The 24,167-nt window shown below is 37.9% G+C and overlaps 1 protein-coding gene across 2 annotated transcripts; it reads left to right on the top strand.

Moving 5' to 3' along the window:
- Positions 1 to 510: 510 nt before the first annotated feature.
- Positions 511 to 23,381, top strand: c19h18orf54 (chromosome 19 C18orf54 homolog). Of its 2 annotated transcripts, none has more exons than XM_059357270.1 (15): positions 511 to 778; positions 4,771 to 4,906; positions 6,256 to 6,412; positions 6,513 to 6,680; positions 9,238 to 9,385; positions 9,510 to 9,579; positions 9,668 to 9,857; positions 11,150 to 11,226; positions 12,149 to 12,257; positions 12,359 to 12,451; positions 15,044 to 15,137; positions 15,225 to 15,291; positions 17,155 to 17,316; positions 19,588 to 19,643; positions 20,670 to 23,381. In XM_059357270.1, the coding sequence occupies exons 1-15, from the start codon at positions 756 to 758 to the stop codon at positions 20,815 to 20,817; spliced, it is 1,698 nt and encodes a 565-aa protein (XP_059213253.1). In that variant the 5' UTR covers positions 511 to 755; the 3' UTR covers positions 20,818 to 23,381. The 2 variants fall into 2 exon arrangements, with proteins under 2 accessions (XP_059213253.1, XP_059213252.1); XM_059357269.1 differs by having other exon boundaries at positions 9,665 to 9,857.
- Positions 23,382 to 24,167: the final 786 nt, after the last annotated feature.

The raw sequence follows: 24,167 nt of genomic DNA, 5'->3' as shown, positions 1-24,167 counted from the left end.
GCTTTGATTTTTTAAAAAAAAGGTACTCCTGTTGTTATACAGTATTTGTATTTACTGACATAAAAAGTTTCAATAAAACTACTGGTGACATGTTATATTTGGCTTTGACTGAACATTTGCTCTCACTTTGCTATAAAAATATTGGGATATATATCGTATATCGATATTCAGCCTAAATATATGACTTTAGGTCCATATCGCCCAGCCCTAGTCCATTCTGCATAGGGAATACTTTTACTTTTGATACTTTAAGTACATTTTGATGCTGATACTTTTGTACTTTTACTTCAGTAAGTTTTGAATGCAGGGCTTTTACTTGTAGTGGAGTCATTTCACAGTGTGGTACTAGTACTTTTACTTTAGTAAGATATCTGAATACTTTTTCCACCACTCATTTTAATGCAATTTCGTCTTTATGTTCTATTCCCCTGGTGTCATAGCTCCCTCCGGCCTGTAGGGTGCGCTAGTTAACAGAGACAGCGGTGGTTGGTACAGTTGAAGCTGTGAGCTTCTTCGAAAGATTCTGATTTGAAGATGCTGACAGTGGTGGAATATGAACGTTAAAACTTGGTATAGGAGCATTGTATGTCTCCGTTGATAACTATGGATTGATTTAATGCTTTATGTTTTAATCGTGTTCGGTCGTAACGTCTCCGGCGGAACTGACTGCAGATCAGATCAGCTGGGTTAGCTTTACCCGGGAGCCTTGAATCTTGTGTTTGGAGCAACAGACTAAAGTTAGAGATGGACTGAAGATGAAACAGTTTGGAGCAGAAACGTAAGTGTGTTATTACCGTTTCATTCACATTGTCACGGGTTTAACTGGTTAACGTTGAAGCGCAGTTGTGAATGGGTTATAAACATTGTACTGGCTAACGTTCATAGCAACATCCTGTTATCATTAGTCTGACTTTAATAAACAGTGTTTATCTCCACCCTTACTACTATTATTATCTGAGTCTCGGTCGGGCCTTTACGGTGTTGTTTGACATGTGTTTGTGTGGTTGTTTAGGTAACTGTTAGCTAAACATTTGTTGTTGGTCAGGCTAAAGCTAAATCAGCAAACGAACGCCAGTTAGTTTTAATAACATTAAACAACATGAGCTCCATACTGAAGTTTATACAAGACAAGCAAAATCCCTCAGCAACACACTAATTAGCTGAAATATAGACATTTAACATGGTTTTATTGATAATAACCCAAGTCATTATCAAGAAAACCCTGGACAATGTATAGATATCAGCTCTTAAGTTAGACATAGTAATATAAAAAGTATTAACAATTTAGACATGTAGAATTATATACAAAGTATTAACAGTTTAGACATATAGAAATAAAATAGTATTAACAATTTAGATATTGTAGACATTGTAGACAGTTTCCATGGTTTTCTCGATAATAACCACAATCATCATCAAGAAAACCATGGAAAATGTCTAGATATCAGCTCTTAGATTAAACTCTTATGAGCTATTTTTGTTGTTATCATTAAAATTGTCCAAACGATCAATCAATAAATCAATCAGACTTTAATTGTAAAGCACTTTTCATACAAGAGAGATGCAACACAAAGTGCTTTACATAAAAAAGGAGAAAGTAATAATAATAATAATAATAATAATAATAATAACAAAACATAGAAGCAAGCCAACACTCTGACGAAAAGTCATATCCTGATATATTTAGGCTGAATATCGATATACGATATATATCCTGATATTTTTATCGCAAAGTGAGAGCAAATGTTCAGTTAAAGTGAAAGTCAAATATGACATGTCACAAGTAGTTTTATTGAAACCATTTATTTAAGTGAACATAATTACTGTATAACAACAGGAGTACCAGGAGGTTTTTTTTTAATCAAAGCTCACATTTAAATAAAAAATATCTTAAATAAAAATAGACTATGAAATAAAATAGTCAATCTTTTTCTGAAATGAATATATTTATATGAGAAAAAAATAACGAACATTACTAAAGAACTAAACATGACAAACCCTAGTAAGGGCAGCATTTATATATATAAAGATATCATTTTTTTTTAACAATATCGATATATGCGATATGGTCTAATTCCATATCACATTTAAAAATATATTGACATATTTTTTATATCGATACATCGCCCAGCCCTGCTTTGTATATCTCTTAAATATATTTATTCATTGATGTACATACATGCAACCACCTATTTAACCTATTTAACATGCTAAAATATATTTTCATGCCAAATAGCAGAAATGTATATAATGTGTATAATAATCTTTGCTCAGGCAGCCGGACCTGGTTTGCATGGGTTCATCTTGAGGCCTGTGCACAGACATGTAGAAGGGCCCACCACCACCTCTTCTACTGTGCATACTAGTGCTGCACGATATTCCTACAAAATTGACATTGTGATAATTATTTTCCTATGATATGAAAAAAATAGTTGTAGTAGTTGTCACAAGACTTGTTGGAGTTCATTTGCCTGATGTTGAAACAGCATATTGTGCAAATCTACTACATACACGCAGGCTTTATGGTTGTTTAGCGCTTTCCTTATCATGTTGTTACAGTTGTTACACATATGTCAGTAGTTTGTGTTTCTTTGTGGTCACTTTGTGTCTATTTGTGATTTGCCCATTCATCGTTGTGAGCATCTCTGTGGTATCATTGCAGCTCTTTTGCATCTCTTTTTTTTCTATTTGAGGCTCTCTGGGTGATTCATAACGACCCCAAATTAACAGCAAAGTTTCACGCTTATAACAACATTTTGCAGCAGCATAACACAGCTGATTGATAATTGTATTATATATCATGATGTTGCAGTTACATGACTCTGTGGAGCTGTTTGCTTGAAAGTCTTAATCATCTTCAGTTTGACAGCCTTCTTGCTGGCATTAGGGCTGGCTGATATGGACCAAAAGTCATATCCCGATATATTTAGGCTGAAATCAACTTGTTACCACAGGGGTCGCTTGTTCGAATCCCAGGACTCACGGGTCAAGAACTATTTCTCAAAAAATAGCAACAATTTACACATTATGGGATGTCCAAAAATGACTCCCCCGAAAAAAACTCATACTATATTTTGTCTTTTTCTATCAAAAATGGTTTAATTTTACTATGCCTAAAAAAATGCTTAAAATGGGTCAATTATTAATATATTATATTATTAAAATATTTATATTTATATGAGAAAATAATAAGGAACATTACAAAAGAACTAAATACTACAAACCCTAGTAAGGGCAGCATTTATATATAAAGGAAGGGGGAAAAAATTGAACTATATATCGATATATGCGATATGGTCTTATTCCATATCACATTTAAAAATATATCGATATATCTTTTATAGCGATATATCGCCCAGCCCTAGTTGACATTAGACATTACCCATGCTGTGCCAAACCACACTGAAGTAAGGTGGTTAAGCTGAGGAGCAATGCTGATGCACTTCCTTGTTTTACAAGTAAATTTGCCAATTTATGGAGCAAATGGAAAAGCCAGTGGCTGAATTACAGGAGGCAGAATGACTGCAGAACCTTGCATTAATGCTGGATATTACAGAGCATTTGTACAATTTGAGGAAAACGATGCAAGGCCTCAACAAAGTTATCACACAGTAATATGACAGCATGCACTCTTTCCAGTTCAAACTGTCCCTGTAGGAGATGCAGCTGTCTGATGGTGACCTGCTCATTTCCCCCTTTAAAAGTGTGCGTACCACTGGAATAAATGCTGACATGAATCAATATCAGACGAGATTAGATAAATTCTAATGCACATGTAATGACAGTGAGTTGTAGAATGACTGAATGTTGAAAAACTGAAAATATTGTTTAATTTGCACTTTATTTTCTTCATATTTGTGTCTGTGCAGATCCAGTGCTGTCTGTAAATTATAACCCGCATAAACTGACTGAATGTTGAGACATATTTCACTTATTTTTCCTGTTTGTCCTCTTCTGTTCGATTGTTCATTCAGTGTAAACGTTTTCAGAATGCACTTTTTTCACTAAAAGAAGAAACATTTGGAGGTGTTGTTATTAATAGTAGTGGTCGACTCGTACGGGTTTTTTAAGGCCGATGCAGATACCACTTATTTTGACATCAGTCTTAACCGATCCCGATATGTGCTGCAGATTTTTTTGGTCGATTCTTGAAGCTGATATTGCTTTTTCTCCCTCCATTTACATGATAAAAATGACACAATGATAACAAATGTTACACAAGTCTCAATTTAAACAAAAAAAGAAACATTTATTAAGAAAACAAACAAAACATATGAACAGTTGGATAGCAAACAATATGTATGTTGTTCTAGGCCTCGAGGTGGTGGCGCCTCAGATGATCCACATATTTGATGTGTTTTTCTTTTTTCTGGTATCAGCAGCAGCTCACCAGAGAACGGCAGATGTTGCACCGAGCCTTGCCTGCTGTTGGCTCAGTGAAATGGGCTAATTGATCGGCGAACGCACGCACATATCGGCCGATGCTGATACAAGTAAAAAACGCAAATATCAGCCCGATATATCGGCCAGCTGATATATCGGTCAACCTCTAATTTATAGGTTATTATATAGTGGTTTTCTGGTCCGACCTACTTCAGATCAAATTGTGCTGAAAGTAGCTTCTGAACTACAAATAGTTAACACCCCTACTTTGAATATTAAACACTCCCACATTCATATTTTACACTCCTCTCTTAACATAACACCATTTTTGTCTTTGTGATTTGATGATGTGTAACATCAGAAATGTTCTTTGATTTTTTTTCTTAGCATGGACTCCAGTGGCTTTGTGGGTGACTTTCTGTCTCCTGAGTCAACAGTGACCTCCCTGCTGTCGAGGTCAGGTCACCTGAGGAGCAGCCTGCTGCCTCCTCAACACAACGCCTCCTTCACATACAGAGACAAGGTACTGTCTCGACTGTTTCTACTGGGGTTGTTTTCTTTAGCAGGAGTCTGCAGGGGCATCTGACTGGGGGGAAAAAAACAAATGAAAATAAAAACTGAAAAATGGTCAAAAGCTGCTGTGTGGTAGAATGTACTAACAACGGGGCAAAAAAACAGAACTACGTTTTTATAAACTTCCAAACCGAAAAAATTGGATACAGACTTGAGGCATCAGCTGTTGCAATGGGGAAAACGGCGCGATCCTGACACTCTAGAGTTTCTAGTGTTTCAACTACAGCCCAATACCCGGAATGAGGTGGGTCTCACTCACCGAAATGCCTCTAATTTGAATACGAACCGTCCTGAGCGGTCTTTTGACGGGACTTTTTTAGTCCCTGTTGAAGAGCAGGGCCGTTTTTCTCCCCTGAAAACAGCCTGGTTACTGATTGGATAGATCACTAAGCAGGATGTGACGTAGTACTCTACACAACAACAACACACGCCATTTGTAAAAGGGCGTTTCAGAATCACTTAGTGACTATTTTTCAAAAAAGCGACTGGCAACAAATCAAGAGACTTTTTCTGGTGTTATTGGAGACTTTTGGAGACTCGTTCTTACTCTTCTTAACGAGCCGCCGGCCCCCGCGGCATAGTCCTCCTGCAGCAGTCTCTCCCAGCTGCAGCTGGAGCCGGAGGGGATGTTAACCCCTTAACGTCCAGTCTGCAAATTGCTTATAGGCTAACAGTTAGCTCTTTAAGTGTGTAAATGCTGCTGCAGGAGGTGTTGTGGAAGGCGCCAGTAATACAACTTTTTTTTCTTCCAGATATGATGAACTATTCAATTTTTTATGATTTAATGAATATTCGAATATTCAAAAATCAATGCCCTCCCTAGTTGTCTGTATGTTGTACAGAACAAAAACCAATTTATTTATGGTTGCAGTTCTTTTATTAGTTTGTCCTGTAAATTGTTGCTATTGATTTTAAGTTCAATATTTTATTAACTACCTCGACATTGTGATTTCCTTTATTTGTTAAAGAAAAATATTACTGTGTTATTGTTTTCCAATATAATAAGATTCAAACATTGAAGGTGTATGCTGTGAGTTATAAAAAAAATCGGTATCAGCCAAAATCGGAATCGGCAGGTCAGGCTTTTTAAAAATCGGTGATCGGCCAGAAAATTGCAATCGGTGCACCCCTAGTAACCATTAAATCTTTGTTCATTTCTGAATGATTTCAGTACTTCAAGTTAAACGCCTTTGAACTGTCTTTCTGATGTCAGTCATCACAATTCTATACAAAACATATGTATTGCTCTGGGCTTCTTGAAGTGAATTGCTCAATCGCTTATTGAACATTTAATTGCAGAACTATGAGTCAGCCTCGGCAGCGTTGGACGCCTACATCACAGACTTTGAGAGGAGTCATCAGAAAAGAGAGTCATTGACAGGAAAGTTGGTTCTACCACAGAGTCTGCCGCCCACGCCCAACAGACCCAGAGTGAGCACGCTCAGAAACAAAGACGGTAGGCCGCCACATTTATCAAGTAAACAAGTCTGTTCCATGACGTCTGTATCACTTCATCTGTGTGTTATTTTCCCTAATTTGTTTGTTTTTGCTCGTAGTCCTCAGGGAGCGCTTGACCGACAGGGAACTGGACTTCCTGAACCTCCCGGTCAGCTCACTCCATCACCGTGGCAACCGAGACAGACTCTCCATGACAACAGATGAGCTGCTGTCTATCCCTTATGATGGATCGATGCCCATCACTCACACCTCAGCCTTCATCCAAGGTCTATAAAAGCATCTCCCACACCTCTGCCTCTATCCCAGGTCTCTGTTATCCCTTTTTTCAGAACTGGTACCACATCTAGAACCAGTTCTTTGCGTTTCGAGTGCCAGAGAACCGGCTCTCTGCCAGAAAAACTGGTTCCAGAGCTGCACCAACTCTTTGCTGGTCTTGAACCACGAACCACTTAGGTGAGGGCCTGGGGGCTATCTGACCAACAAGACCAACTAAAACGTGTATCATTCATTTTATTTTATTTGTTTAACTGCAATGTGATTGATACAGGGCTAGCATGCTTACAACAAAGGCTAACATTAACATCTTATTGGTGTGATTCAGCGTAATGGCCCCACAATACCATTTTATCCTGATACTTGAGTCACGATACGATGTTATTGCAGTTTTAAGCATTTTGCGATATGGTGAGTATTGGGATACAATATATTGCGATTTAACTGTTTAACTGCATTTTGTGTCCACAAAATTAAATTAAATTAAGAATTGTTTTGTCCAATAAGAGAAAATTCTCAATCTGTTCATCTCACTTCAGTCTGTGGGTTTGACTCTCATTGTGGAGAAATAAAAAGACTGACCAACAAAGTATTCAGTCAAACTGGACTGAACTGAAATCAAACATGTATGGCAACAACTGCAGCATTTTATCAAACTTTCAAAAACAACAAGCTTCACTGCTCTCAATGTTTTTGAATGAAAAAAGCCGAACTTCGCAGCGTTATTTCCACAACTTCCCAACTTGATATCCTGACACAAATGACTATAGATTCCTTAGATCTTCTAGTTTCATAGATACCAGTATCTCCAGTATATTCCTAAAAGTGAGCCTGCTACAACCTCTGAAAAAAACAAAAACTGCCCGTCGAAAGCTAAATATGGATATTTGGCGGCCATGAATCGATATAACATCACTACGCAAAATATTGCAATACTATGCTATATACTAACTATTTTTTCCCCACCATTAACATTCAGTGTTAATAAGAACATAATTGCCGTCCATAGCATTCAAAACGAGCAGAACAAAATGTGTTGTACGTGTCGCATTTAGATGCCAATGTAGGTTCACAGAGCCAGGAGCAACATTTGTAGAGAGACGATGTAGTCTATATATATATATATATATATATATATATATATATATATATATATATATATATATATATATATATATATATATATATATTTATTTTTTTATTTTATTTTTTTTATGTTTTAATGCCCTTTTGGTCATAAGAACCCCTGATTTTCACAAGGGCAAAAACACAAAATATGCAACATTTTCAAAAATAAGGTACAAAGTGGAATATTTTGGGTGAGTTTATTACAGCCTTGACTATGTCAATAATTGATAACTCCTTTTATATCAATCCCAACACACCAAGAACATTTTAATGGTGGTCAGCTTTTTCATTGCCATGCATTTTGCAAGGTAAGAGAACCAGGCCTCCATTGAAACTGTACGTGATTTAGCTCTGCTGCCCCTGGATTCATGGGAAAAGCATTATATTATGTCAAAAATATGTGTTTATAATGGGAGTCAATGGGACCAAAAAGGGCCCGAAGGGTCAAAGTGTGAGTGTTATGTGTATCTCCTATTCTATACACCTTGCAAAAGAGGAAATTTGGATTTTTAAAATTATAATAAAAAAACAATCCCTGGCCAAGTTTCATACAATTAGCCCTTAAACTGGCCGACATATTAAGAATCAAAAACATAAAATTAACTGAATGTACACGTTTGGTCCCTAAGATGACTCGAGGGTTAAGCACATCACTCCTACCTCCACCTTCATCAGATGTCTTTAAATGCATGTAAAAGCACTTTCTTCTTGAAAAGTTGCGGTTTGTTAAGTCTCTGAGGAAAAATGCAGAACGCCGGTGTGATGGATCAAAGCCTTTACGTCATGCTCAACAGAGCGAAGGAGCTCAGCGTTCTCTCTCTACAAAAGAAACTGTTGGACTTATATACAGAAAATCAGTCTCACATGATCGGGCCGTAGGTAGTTACAGGTGAAGTTGCGACTTAATGTTATTAACATACAAGGATCAGACATGACAGAACATTTACATTTACATTTAGTCATTTAGCAGACGCTTTTATCCAAAGCGACTTACAGGAAGAGTAAAAAACAAACAATCAAGGTATAGTGCAATAATAATTAGTGCATCAATAAGTGCTAGTGACAATTCTTTGAGGAGTAGAATTATCGTGTGGTGCTAGGAAGAAGATGCTCAAAACAGAACAGTGACAAAACAGAGCCAGACAGTCAGATGTAATCATGCAAATTCACATTATAACCCCCTGAGGTTGGGTTGGGTCTCTGAGAACGGGGTTTCATTACTCTGCTGTAAATGCTTCATGCTTTAAAATATTATAATATTATTATAATACTATTTGTAATATTATTATAATACTATTTTCCACATGCATCGTTTGTTATATTTTTGACATTACATTGTTAAATGATAAATGGGTCAATATAATACATGGATCAGATAGATTAGTTGCAGTTTTTGTGTGACTGTTCTGTTTGCCGATCCAGGTCTCCTGTCCCAGTCTGGAAGCTGTCAGCCCTGCTCCTCTTCTTCCAGACCAGCACATGGAGCTTGGGACAGACTCAGCAGCAGGAACACTGCGCCCCAACTGAACCACCAGCCTCCTAATCCAAGCAGGACGCCCAGGAGCTCCAGGTTAATGCTGCAGGCAGCTCTCTGTCTCTTTTAAGATGCTTTCTGAAATATCTCTGATCTGTCTTGTAGATGGTTTATTGTGCTTTACATTTTACATTTCATAACTCTCTCTCCTTCTCTCCAGGTACAGAGGAACACCCGGGGCAGCCATGTTGGATCCAGATGTTGACATCTCCTCAGTCGGTTGCAACAGAGTAACTATCGTTAATATTTTTCCGTGTGTTTTTGCATCTGATTGTGAGTAGGATTGTAGAGAATCTTCCTTCTTTCTGTCTCCAGCAGTCAGCACACAGAGCAGCCAGGTCAGATTGGGCAGATCCTTCTTCGTCCCTCCACCTCCCTCGCTGGTTCACCAGTAACAGGTCTGACATGGACTGTTCTGGGATCACCAGCGTGCCAGACCTGAAGTACCCCGCCTGGATCCAGCGCTGTGATCTCAGCGAGCCGCAGCCAGAGCTGTGGGAAGACCACGGTACAAAAACAGCTCTGCTTTCCATGTTACTGAACCCACTGCTACACTACAGCATCACTGCTTCATCTGTTTGGCTACAAATATATTTATATATATATATACATTAGGGCCGGGACTCGATTAAAAAAAAAGTCAAATTAATTAGAGGCTTTGTAATTAATTAATCTAAATTAATCGCATTTTAATCGCATATAAATATTTGAACTGAGAACAGTGAGAAGTAATTTTTTTTCACATGGATTTTTAGTATACCATTGAATAATGACTGAATACATAAGCTTAAGCAACAAAAATATTGTTTATTTTTGTTCAAATCCAACAGACCAGTGCAATTTTTGCCATTAAGTGTAGCAATAGCATATTTTAGAAAATTTCTAAAACCAACCACAGCGCTCTCTTCAGCTTCTTCCTTCATGTTCACTGTGGTTTGTTTTTGTCTGAACTCATGAACGCTAGTTGGTGCTCCAGTGTAATCGGTCCGCCTGAAACTCATCCAGTGAGAAACGTTCCGCGGTGCAAAAATAAGTGTGATTAAAATCGATTAGAATTCGTCAATTTTTTTAACCCGTTAATTTTTGTGTAATTAATTAATCTTAGCGGGTTAAAGTCCCGGCCCTAATATACATTAGTGTTCAAAATAATAGCAGTCCAATGTGACTAACCAGATTAATCCAGGTTTTTAGTATATTTTTTATTGCTACATGGCAAACAAGGTACCAGTAGGTGCAGTAGATTCTTAGAAAACCAATAAGACAAACATAAAACTATTCTCTATACTCTATTTTGTACAAACTTTTCACAAATGCTGGGTCTTGTTGTTTTTCTGAGAATCTACCTGGTGCTAGCGTTTCTGGGAAAGCAGAGACGTATACAGACATACACAGTGATGTAATGACGTGGCTCCGAGCCTGGAGAAAAGCAAACAGGTGCTGAGGTTTGCAAGTTGAACTGCTCTCAATTTTTTGAATAAAACATAAAAAAAGCTGAACTTTGCAGCATTATTTCAACAAGATATCCTGAAGCACATCGTGCCTATAGATTCCTTAGATCTTCTAGTTTCATATGATACCAGTATCTCCAGTTCTTCCTAAAAGTGAGCACACTAAGGCCTACCGTCGGAACGCTAAATATCGATACTTGGCGGCCATGAATCGATATAATATTGCCACGCAAAATACAGGGATTCTATGCTGCATCGATTTTTTTTCCCCAGCTCTATAAAAAATAAAGTTTGCTGTCTTAACAAAAAACATTAGTTTTAATTTGGATTGTCTTTGGTTTTGTTCTTCCAGCTGCAGCTCTCAGATGTGGAGCTCCATCCTGGGTAGCAGAGCTGGAGGATGATGATCCCCACCAGACATCTGCACAGGTGAGACACAGCCCAATCTGAACGCATTGGAATTTTCAATTGGAATTTAAAGGGTATGAACCCTCAAAATCTTTGAATGTTTGGTAGTTTTGAACAGGGCAGAAGTTGTTTAAGAGGTTTATGCAGAAAAAAGAAGAACAAAATAATAATCTGGAAAGTTTTTATCACGTTTTTCTGGAAGAGGACATTTTCAGCCTGAAGGGTCTGACAGGGTTAAATTAAAGTGGCCCAGTGGGTTAAATCTGCTGGATATTTGCTTCTTTCTTCACTATTTATTTTAAAAAAAACAACAGGCAGGCATAATGAGTATATCTTAACAAAACATGAGATTTCTGTGTCAATGTATCTAATTATTAGAGCTGCCTCGTCTTATTTGATCAGTCTAATTGGTTGTTTTGGTCTTTAGACTAAGATTTGCTCATTTCATGCTGAATAACTTATTTCCAAAAAAAAAAACGTATGAGCAAATCTCTGCAAAACACATTTAAAATGGTGCTTTTGCATTATTCTTTATAGAAAATTCAGCGTGAGTGTTTATAAAATGTTGAAAATGGAGATAATAGTGCAGCTTGATTTCCATTCGTTTATGTGAGGAGATGTGCCTTACGTTGTTTATATAGTTTGTAAAGTTACTAAGAAAATGTTATCTACCGGTACTTTTATCTGAATTTGCTTCAAGCTTTCGACGAGCTTTAAAGAATATTGAAACTAACAAATCTAATAAATGTATTATATTTGCACAGTGTGTCCCAAAAAAAAAAATTTCAATTGGATCAGTCAGCTGCTCATGTTTGCATGTTTCATTAACTGTATCTGACATGATTAAGAAAAAAGTTCCATGCCCAGTTAACTCACTGATTGTGTGTGTGTGTGTGTGTGTGTGTGTGTGTGTGTGTGTGTGTGTGTTAATGTGAGTGATCAGGTTGACAGCCAGCAGACGCTCAGAGAGCTCCGGCTTCAGTTTTCTGAACAGATTTCTCTCCTGGCTGCAGAGAGAAACAGCTCTGATATCGTGGAAACTCAGTTCAGAGGTAACAAGACACATTGTGCATGTAAAACTACATGAAATGTGTGTTATAGATGAATATTGATGTTGTTGTTGTTTTGCTGTTTGTGTTGTTCCTCCTGTCAGACCACAGGATTGAGTCTCTGATCCAGAAGGCGGACCAGGTCTTGAACCGTCTGTCTCAGAGTTCTGGAGGAGGTCAGAGTCCTGTAGGTCCAGGTGAGACAGACACTCTTGTTTCAGTTGTAAGCAGCAGGCTAATTTTAATGACACAACAGACACAGTGAACACAAATTTGCATACACACAGCTCAGATAACGGTATGAAATCACAAACAGGTTGTTCGTCAGGACATTGTGAAAGTCAGATTCATAACTGAAGTAATTATTAAGATAATAACAGTGTTATTATTAGGAATCTATAGGGGTTAAGTGGCCACATTCAGCCCAATTTGAGCTCCAGAAAACCATTGTATAATAACCTATAAATAACAACACCTTCCATTGTTTCCCCATTTACATAAAAGATTATGGAAGGCCTGAGGTGTCTTTAGAAAAATTGGTGAGATTTAGTCAGTCTACTTATTGTGCATGTGCATTGAAACTGACAGATACAAGGGGCCACAGAGTGAAAAAGTTAAGATAATAAGGTTCAATTTAAAGAATATGTTTCAGTTTTTCCACATTCATTTTCCATATTCATGTTATGCAACTGAACAAAATAGTATTAAAAAAAGTATTTTAAAAAATACAGCAGACCTTGAAAAGTAGTGATGTGCCAGTGAAGCTTCATGAACCATTTTCATTGTTTTCTTAGATGGTGCTCTCTGTTCAACAAACAGAGGCTTCAGCCTTTTTCTTTAAACCAATAGCACCATCTAGTGGGCTCAGAAAATAATGACAATGGTTCATGAGGCTTCACTGGCACATCACTATTGAAAAGTAGTACCTGGCGGCCATGAATCTATATAATATTGCCACTCAAGATATCGCAATGGTATGCTGTTGTGATGTGGTGGAGTAAAAAATCGATACAGCATAGTATCGCAACATTTTGCGTGGCAATATTATATTGATTCAAGTACCGATGTTTCGTGTTCCGATGGCTGTAGAAGGCTCACTTTGAGGAATATACTGAAGATACTGGTATCATAGTCCTCAAGTTGTTGAAATAACCCTGCAAAGTTTGGCTTTTTTTATGTTTCATTCAAAATAATTGAAATCAGTGAAGCTTGTTGTTTTTGAAAGTTTGATAAGATGCTGCATTTGTTGTCATCCATACATGTTTGATATCAGTTCAGTTCAGTTTGACTGAATACTTTGTTGGTCAGTCTGTGGGTTTGACTCTCATTGTGGAGAAATAAAAAGACTGAAGTGAGATGAACAGACTGAAAATTTCTCTGATTGGACAAAAAATTCTTGATTGAATTTAATTTTGTGGACACAAAATGCAGTTAAACAGTGAAATCGCAATATATTGTATCACAATACTCACCATATCGCGAAATGCTTAAAATCGCAATAATATCGTATCGTGACTCAAATATCGGGATAAAATCATATGGTGGGGCCGATATGCTGATTCACACCAATAAGATGTTAATGTTAGCCTTTGTTGTAAGCATGCTAGCCCTGTATCAATCACATTGCAGTTAAACAAATAAAATAAAATGAATCCCGCCCCCAGCCCCCGACGTAAGTGGTTCGACGTTCAAGACCAGCATATCGCAAAATGCTTAAAATCGCAATAATATCGTATCGCTACTTAAGTATCGGGATTAATTCGTATCGTGGGGCCAATACGCTGATTCACACCTCTAACACGAATGCTGTTCTACTGGAAGAACATCTTTCTGTCTGACCCATCCACTGAGAACACTGTGTGCCCTTAAATAGCAGGAAAATACTGCACCACTGACTTTAGACCAGGTTTTTGTTGGTCAATGGCACAGGTTCTGCTGCCTGAAGATAACAATGTGCCTTACCACACCTCATTTTAACACCAGCACACCCATGGGCGCACAGTTTGGGGCATGTACACAATGTGGGGGCTGGGTGGGAAACTGACTACTGCGTTGGTCTGAAGATAGTAATGACAGTTGCGCTTCTCTCTGTGCTGCTCTAGAGCAGGTGTAAGATACGATCAGATTTGAAGCAGTTATTCTTTTAGAAAAGCTGTATGTTGCTGTAAATGTTGTTGTTCACTGTGAAGCAAAGCAAATACAAAGTTAATGTCCAAGAACAGTACACTGAGCAACAAAATCATCAATCATCATCATCATTGTTAATCAAAAACACTCAATTCAACAAAGCTCCTTCACAATAAAAGCTTTAAAGCTGCAGGTAAATCTTCAATATTTTTTATGAAAACAGATCATCAATCTGTGTGTAAATGTGTAATCTGTAAATATAATACATCTCCCACACAAAAAGATTTATAAAGGGAAATCTGTATCTCCTAACATTAGTGATGTGCCAATGAAGCTTCATGAACCATTTTCATTATTTTCTGAGACCACTAGATGGTGTTGTTGGTTTAAAGAAAAGGCTAAAGCAATGGTAATTGATTGTGGTTTCAGCTCTTTGTTGAACAGAGAGCGCCATCTAGTGGACTCAGTAAATAATAAAAAAAATTCATGAAGCTTTTAGCCATCTAGTGGACTCAGTAAATAATAAAAAAAATTCATGAAGCTTCACTGGCACACCACTACCTAACATCACTGCATCAAATGATTTTCACACATGTGGTTCCCTCAGTGCTGTCTGGTTCTTATTGAATAACTTTTGTTATTGTTGTTTTATTATTGTCCAGCCAGTCTTACTGATCGTTTCGAAGAAGCCGTCAGTACAGTGAGCACCGAGGAGCTGCTGCTGCGTTCTTCCTCACACTGTCGTCCATTCACTCGGTGAGACTTCTTTACACTCACTTTACAGTTGTGATGTACCATGACTAAACACACAGAATGATAAATGGTTGTATGTGGAACCTGCAGGGACCTGGCAGCAGCAGCAGCAGCAGCAGGTAGCTTCACAGAGGTTCTGAGTGACAGAGGAGCTCAGGTAGGCTGCAGTAACTTCATTTTTAACTCTAATTTGTGGTAATTTCTGTAAAAGCAGCCTTTTTGATTCTCGTCTATACTCTCAAAACTGCTTTAAAAATTTTTAACGTGTTCTAACTGGCCAGCCAAATGGGTTATATGTAGATAAGTGATATGACACTTATTTCTACATGTATTTATGATGACATTTTTATGCTCAAAATCATGATGATTTATTTAACCTTTGACCCCAAAAACGTAGTTACTGCATTGCTGTAAAATGTTCTAATAGTAATGTAAAAACCGAGTGGAGTAACAACAATGTTGTTGTCTACTTTCAGCTTTTATATTTTGTTTTCAGTGAATAAATATTTTCAAATTGATTTTGTTATCAGTGTATTTAAAAGTGTTTAACAACTCTATTCAGTGATCTATTTGTGTATTTTACACTTCTATCATAAAGTAATGTTATAGTTTAGTCTTTATATAATTTTATCTCACTTTTTTTACTTGATCAATATGTAGATAATATTTCCCTTTCAAATAAACTTATAATTTCTATTATTTTTATGTTTAAATTCGTATATATTTCCAAAGCAGACCATGGTAAGTGCAATTACTATTTGGTTTTGAGTTGGATTTTGTGGTTTTTATATCATTATTTCTCTGCAATAAAACAAAATTGAAATCTAAAACTTTGTCACACAATAAAACAGACATCAAGGAGTTACTTTTTAGTTTAACTCAATTTTGGCCAAAAAAGTATGGTAGTTACTGCAGTTAGGCTTTGTATGGCAGTGTAATGCCCCCTCCTGCAGTGGCACAGGCCTATATGTCACCACCTATTGGACAGTTTGACATTTTTTTCTTTTCTCCAGATTTTTAAACCTCAGATTATTTAGAGGCTGTAGCAGACTCACTTTTAAGGCTAAAGAAAAGATAGGAATGGAAAAGGCTCTATGGGTTCCCACAAGCCTCCTCTTTACACACATGCCCCCTTTATGCTGATAACATGCAGTTTACGGCAAAAACCACACAGTTTTTCACATGCATGAAAATGTGCTATTTTCGCCCACTCTATTTGAATATTTCTGCATACTGGGGACCCTAAACAAGCTTTGCATTACATAAATTGGATATTACTGGAAAGCTGAGACTCTTGTGGATTCAATGAGTCCAGTTTTCTTCATGTGGGATGATGTTAGTCATCAGTAGTAGCCAGTTCATTGCAGTGAGGGCATTTCTTGAGTCTAGACCTCAGTGTATAAAATGAGTTGCAGTAACCTCTATGTTAATCGCAGCCTCATGAAACTTTACAGCTATAAATTAGAGACCTAGAGCATTCAGAGGATGTGCAGAAATCCCCCATGTCTAAAGTTTTATATCACAGCATGGATTTTTCCATGTTGTTCCAAAGGTCTTGGCATATTGATGTAACATTCTTGACAAATAATAATAAAATGGCCTAATTCAGCAGTATGTGTTGAACAAATGGTTACAACAAGAGTATTTCTGGAACAATGTATGAGACATAAGTGAGCATGTAAATGGACTTTAGAAAGCCAAACCTTAATATCCTGAACCCTTATAGACCTTAACAGGTTTAATTAATTGATTAATTAGGGCAAATTTAGAAGAGATTTATCCTTAACACAACATGACACATCTTAAATTCATCGTCAGGTTCTCAGCTTTCAGATTATGTGCACCACTTCTATTTTGCATCCACTGTTGACCTGCTATCTCCCCCTAAAAATCCACTGCCCACAACCCCCAGTGCCTGATAAAGGGGGGCGTGTTCAGATACAATATGCTAACACTAGATGAGTGAATATTTGACATATTTGGGATGACAGCGCCTCCTTCTGTCTGCTGTCCCTCCCAGGCTCAGGGCTCGTGTCTCCAGCAGCCCGGTCCAGTGGAGGCTCTGAAACAGATGCTGTTCAGGCTGCAGGCGGTGGAGGCGGAGCTTCAGCGACGGCAGCAGGCGTCAGGAGCTGCACCTTCAGCTGACGGGAGGCAAACAGAGGAAGCTCCAGTCAAGCAGGTACGAACCTTCTCTCACAACACCAGTGAAATTTCACACTTCTCAATGCCCTATTTCAGTGGTTCTCAACCTTTTTTCACTGATGTGCCCCTGTGAAATATTTTTTCCGCCAAGTACCCCCTAACCAGGACAAAGCATTTTTGGTTGAAAAAAAAAAAGACTTAAAAACAGAGCGCTGTGCCATCAGTGTCTGATTTATTAAACCTTGGAACTGATAAACACATACAAAATTCAAACATTTGATAAAAAAAACAATTTTAAATGTTAATACTAATGACTAATTTATTGCAAATATTTCTCATCACTAAAATGAAAGTGATTCAAACTAATGTAGTAAAAACAGTGAGCATAAAACCATTTAAAACTATAACTGCTAAGCTTCAACCACGACTCCATCTTTGAGTTTTCAAGTGATTGACAGGTGATGCCAGGTGGCATATGACAGGTTGGGTCGAACCATCCTGCTATGGGGGAGACTCTGGGTTTTTAGGATCAGGAAATTGAATAGCCAACTGAAAATAAAATAAATTTTATGAACTTATACTTATATTTTCTTAAAATATGAATTAAATAATTATTTTTAAAGGATTTTTGCATGGATGCTACTTTTTAAATGTATATTTTTAAATCTCACGTACCCCCTGGAGTGCCTTCACGTACCCCCAGGGGTACAAGTACCCCCATTTGTGAACCACTGTCCTATTTGATCCCAAAGTAAAAAAAAACAAACTCCGTGGGTGAAGAATAACCCCCAAAAATGAGGTTCTTGAAGTCAAAGCGTTTCTTTTTTCAAACAGTGTACAGAATCTCACACAACCCAAGAGTTCTGGAGGGGAGCGCCAACAAACAGAGAAATACAAACCGCATTTAAGCATTATGCAGGATACATCAATGAGCTTAGCACCAGAGAAGTTATCTCCAGTCATTTCCATGGCATGGGGGAGACATCACCTGGTTTCGTTTGGAACCTTACCTAGCCTTGAATGCAACTGTACAACATCAGGAAAATCAGACCCTACCTGACCGAGCAATCGACACAACTCCTGGTTCAGGCCCTTGTGTTACCCCGTTTAGACTACTGCAACTCTCTACTGGCAGGTCTTCCTTCTACACCACCAAGCCTCTACAGATGATCCAGAAGAGAGCCGGTGGTGGAACCAACTTCCAAACTCCCTCTGTTCCGCTGACTCCTTGCCAATCTTTTAGAGGAGCCTGAACACCAACTATTTATTGAACACCTTCACTCTTGATCTACGCTGATGACTACGACAAGTATCTCACTGACTGCTTGCGCAACCTATAAAGCACTTGTGTCCTAATGGACTCAAACTTACTTACACTTGCACTTACTATTGCTATGTTTCTTGACTTCATCCTTGCTTGTGTTGTATTATCTCTCATTTGTACGTCGCTTTGGATAAAATCCTTTCATGAATGACATTGTAGAATTGTATAAGGCACCAGTTATTCCTCTACTGAACTACAGAAAGCTACCTAGTTTCTGGACTGCAAACATCACGTAAGCATTTTGCTAGTGTGACAACAGCTTTCATGCCACACAGAAGCAAGGGTCTATATTAGTTCCCTGTCTTGTCCGTAAATTATAAAGTGTCAAGCACGAAAGAACCAGACAAACTTTTTGTGCATGTAGGTTACAGTTTTCTCATGAATAAACCAGGTGGCAACCCACTCGGTCTGAGCAGTGAAACAAATGCAGGAGTGCAGAAAAGCCTGCAGTCTATCAAAACTCCAGCAGGGGCCGACAACTGTGGTTGCAAAAGAAGTCCGGTCCTATCTATCTCAATACAAAATGAGACGACTTGTCACTTGATTTATTACCTCAGAAGAAATTCTCGTGGCAATATTATAGTCTCAATCACTAGCTTGTCTTCTTCAAGACAATATGATGCTGATTGTGTAAATAATGGTCCCATTTAGAAGAAATTAGATGTTAAAGCAGGGTTTGGCTAAGATTTGGGGTGTGGCTACCTTTGATTGACAGATCGCTAACGCAGCAAATGCAATGTGCACTCGCTCCTCCGGAATCTAAATATGGTCTCTCCCGGTTTAAACAAATAAAAGATGTTTCAAACGGGTTGTCATGATGACTACCTCCACTATTTAAATACAGTCTATGGAATGACACAGCAGCTTCCTGTGTCCTGCTTCCCATAATAATTTAATGTGAACTTTGTGACCTTGTATTGTAACATGTTTTATATGTAGGCAGTGTTTACAAGTCTCAGGTCACACAGTGTGTTTGTGTTACAGAGTCCTGAAGGTGAAGCAGAGCTGGAGAGTTTTTCAGGTGGACCCTCATTACAGAGGTATCTGATCTGATTTCTCACATCAGGATTCATGTCAGTTATCCTATGAAATACCTCAACATATTTTAAAACAAATTAAAGCCTGTGCTCACACATTACCAGTGTTAATCTCTATTTAACTTTATTTAATATTTAACTATATTTAACTCAATCATCAATGCTAATTTATATATTTTTTTTAAATCCCAAATGAGCCCTTATTTAAGGATGACCTCCCAGATGTTTGAGCGTTTTTTTGTCCAGCTGCTGCACTGTGATGATCTGAACTAACTGTAGATGTAGTTTATAGAAGTGAGGAAAAAATCGATACAGCATAGTATGGCGATATTTTGCATGGCAATATTATATCAATTCAATGACACCAAGCATCAATATTAAGCATTCAGACGGAATCTATAGGTCAGGATATCATGTCAGGAAGTTGTCTAAATAACGCTGTAAAGTTCGTCTTTTTTCACAACTGAATACTTTGTTGGTCAGTCTGTGGCTTTGACTCTCATTGTCGAGAAATAAAAAGACTGAAGTGAGATGAATAGACTGAGAATTTTCTCTTACTTGACAAAACAATTCTTGATTTAATTTAATTTTGTGGACACAAAATGCAGTTAAACAGTTAAATCACAATATATTGTATTGTAATACTCACCATATCGTAAGATGCTTAAAATCGCGATAATATTGTATTGTGACACAAGTATTGGGATAAAATCGTATCATGGGTCCTCTGATGATTCCCACCCCTCGTTAGTGATGTGCCAATGAAGCTTCATGAACCATTGTCATTATTTTCTGAGCCCACTAGATGGTGCTATTGGTTTAAAGAAAAAGGCTGAAGCTATGGTAATTGAGTGTGCTTCCAGCTCTTTGTTGAACAGAGAGCACCATCTAGTGGACTCAGAAAATAATGAAAATGGTTCATGAGGCTTCACTAGCACATCACTACCTCTAGTAGTTTGTCACATAACTATTTTATATCTTACAGTTGTGGGTTAAGTGCAATAACTTTCATGAATTTTCCGTCCTTAGAGCGATGCATCACCTGAGCCGTCTGAAGGTGCTGGTGGAAGAACCCAGAGAGAAACACACAGAGGAAGAAGCGAAGGATGAGGATGAAGGACACTACTCGTCCTCGTCTGCTGATGGACTCGTCTGCAATCAGCAGAAACTCTCCTGAAGCTGCAGGCCTGTTCACCACAGCAAGGGACTCACTGTCACATCCAGGAGACAGCACATCATTCTGCTCTGGATGTGTATTTGAGATGAAAAGGTGCAATTTCTCTAAACGCCAACACAGTACGGAGCCCACACCATGGAGTAAGTGTTACAATGAAGGCAAAAAACTGAAATTAGCTAAAGTTGTCTGTAGTGACCTGATTGCTACTCGAAAAAGATGCCACTAGTATGATGAGGTCATGTTTATAGTGTTTTACGAGCACAAATGAAATGTCCAGTTTCCGTATATCAATTAACTCAGTTTATTGTAATGTTTCCAAACAAAGGTATACTTTGTTCTTAAACAAATAAAGTTATATTTCCAACTTATACATCATATTTCTGCGGTCAAAAAACTGTGTGCCTCTCGGGCATCTCACAACAATCAGTCATACAGCGGTGCCTTATATTAACTCATGACATCAGAACCCATAATGAGCTCTCTTCTCCACCCGGTGGAAGGAGGCACAAACAAACAAATAAACAATCAAAGCAAAATGGTTCTTACAATTGTTCATTAAGTGAACATTTTGTAATAATATCAAACAACTTCCCAAAAGCTCAGAGTTAGATGAGTTTCAACAGCTCTATGCTAAGCCATTAAATGAACTCATTTTTTAAACTGCAACATGGAAATCAGATAGCTACAGAGATATAAAAGGGATTAGTTTGGGATTTGGACATTAAGTTGTATGAAATATGCAGAGCTATTGGCTTACTTTTTGAGCTTTTTACACCACTCATTCCACCACAAAACAACGATCCTCCTGCATATCAGGAACCAGTTTTCGGTGGGGTCACGGTGGCGCAGTTGGTAGCGCTCTCGCCTCACAGCTAGAAGGTCCTGTGTTCGATTCCCGCCAGGACGCTGTGGGCGTTGGAGGCATGTCCCCAGCTCCATGTGTCCGGTGTCCGTAGCGCTGGTCGGTGTCGGCAAAAGGGCCTTCTGTGTCGGTCGGGGCGCCTGATCCACATGTATCAGAGGAAGCATCCAGTTCAGGGCTCTCCCCAGACCAACAGGGAAGAACGCCCAGGATCACGATAGGAAAAACTGGGTGATGAATAAAATGGGTTACAAAAAATCGTGGGATAAAAAAATTTGAAAAAAAAAAGAAACCAGTTTCACCACCGGCTGACCCTGCCGGAACTATCTATTCTACAATCAGGACCGGCTTACACTCTGCACTCTACACTACTCGAAAGTATTTCATACAACTTAATTTCCAAGTCACCTGCTTCCAGTCTTTGTGCCAAACACATAACAGGGATAAGCTTTATTCTTATCTAGTTATGTGGAAGAAAGAAATAGTGAGTACAGTGAGTTTTTTAAGTAGCAGATGAGAATGAAGTTCTGCTACAATGTTAATGCCCAGCAGTCCGAACCTGCTGCAAGCGTCTGCTTATTGTTCGAACATAGGTCGGTATGTGAATGTGCCAAAATGAGATGAGATGTCCAGTTGTCTGTTACTGCACTGAAATTCAAGCAAACATGCAATACAGGTACATCTCAATAAATTAGAATATCATAGAAAAGTTTATTTATGTCAGTAATTCAATTCAAAAAGTAGAAATAACACTTTATATAGATCCATTACACACAGAATGAAACATTTCATGTCCTAATATATTTAATTCAGTGTCTCAAAGAAAAGTAATATTCCAAAAGACCAATTTTAATAAGTATGTTTAACCCATTTAGGCCTAAAACACGCCTGGAAAAAAACGCCTGGAAAACCTATGGGCCATTTTAAAATAACCCCCGAAAACCTGAAGTTTTTCTGGAAATTCAACAGAAGTGTTAACGCTTCCTTCTAAATAATAGATTTTTCAGCCTCTGTAGCATATAGAAATGAAATTCAAAAAGTATTTGAGAGCTTATAGCTGTTATATCTGAGCTCCCTCCGCTATAGTCGTCTTCCGCCATGATTTCAGTTCTGGAAAAGTCCCATGTTGCATTGCGACACTCCCACATGTATTCTGATGCATTTCATTGGCCAAGAGACCAAAAATAGGTGGAAAAAAACTACAAATACTACAAAACGACGTATTCGCTTTCCCGGCTTTAATGGTAGAAATGTGGTAATGCTTTCCCGCCTTAAATGGCCTCTGAAAAGTATGTCCATCTATATGACTCAATACTTGGTTGGGGCTGTTTGACTTGAACTGCTGGAAATGAACTTTTCTATGATATTCTAATGTATTGAGATGCACCAGTATACTAAACCTAACCTGCTTTATTTATAATGCTAAATGTTACATGCTCAAGTTCAGCATATCCCCACTCTAAAAACCTAAATGTTACATCACATGCATATATTTATTAAGGCAAAGTTCTCTATGTAACACTGATGTAATGTAATAAGATGATTTTTGTAAATGTAAAAAATGCTTAGGGAAATGTAGTTATTGTCCTGGTGCCAATATTTAAAGTTTACAAACAGTACCCAGGCCTACTGCTTAGCACATTATCACTCCGCTTTTAGCTCAAAGCAGAGCTGGGACGGAGCACAGATTAGTAGTGATGTGCCAATGAAGCCTCATGAACCATTTTCATTATTTCCTGAGCCCACTAGATGGCGCTATTGGTTTCAAGAAAAAGGCAATGGTAAGCTATGGTAATTGAGTGTGCTTTCAGCTCTTTGTTGAACAGAGAGCGCCATCTAGTGGGCTCAGAAAATAATGAAAATGGTTCATGAAGCTTCACTGGCACATCACTACAGATAAGCCTTAAATATTCCAACCTAGCCTGATGAATGTTGAGGTCTGTCTGACATGTCTGAAGTGACCACTGTGCAGAAGATAATGTTGTGTTCACATTATGTAGTTGTTATCACTTTCTGATTTATGAACTAGTCTCGTCAAGATCTAATTTGTTACTCCAAGCAGGAAAAAGTGGGATTTTCTGGAAAGTTAAGTCCAGTTTTACACAAAAGATATAGATATGCCTGTCAAAAACAAACCTGGGTCAGTCAAAGTCTGTCGTTCAAAGTCATTAAAGCTCAGTTTAAAGGATATAATGTTCTTTTTTTTTTCTTTTTTTATTACTATTGTCCAGTTAGCTCAACATTCATATATTGTAAACATGGGAATCTTTCCCATCTACCATCCAATGAACTATGATATGAACACAACATTATTAATTTAGGAGACAAACCTCAACAAGTCCAATATTGTATTAACTGCTGTGTTCAGGTTATTGCAGCTTCACACTGATGTGCCTACAGACTCTTATCTTTATTAACTAATCAGTATAATTTCAGTTTGAAATGTGATTGTTCATCCATTAGTATTTATTCACTCTTTGTCTCCCGG

Source organism: Centropristis striata, chromosome 19, assembly GCF_030273125.1.
Source record: "Centropristis striata isolate RG_2023a ecotype Rhode Island chromosome 19, C.striata_1.0, whole genome shotgun sequence".
Lineage (NCBI taxonomy): Eukaryota > Metazoa > Chordata > Actinopteri > Perciformes > Serranidae > Centropristis > Centropristis striata.
Note: the sequence above shows the minus strand (reverse complement) of the source record. Positions and strands in the feature narration are given on the sequence as shown.

Bases quoted from the DNA above. Each gene is read 5' to 3' on its own strand.
- c19h18orf54 (XM_059357269.1), top strand. From the start codon at position 756: ATGAAACAGTTTGGAGCAGAAAC. The intron at 12,258-12,358 runs GTAACAAGACAC...TCCTCCTGTCAG, and splicing joins CGTGGAAACTCAGTTCAGAG to ACCACAGGATTGAGTCTCTG. The intron at 15,292-17,154 runs GTAGGCTGCAGT...TGTCCCTCCCAG, and splicing joins TGAGTGACAGAGGAGCTCAG to GCTCAGGGCTCGTGTCTCCA.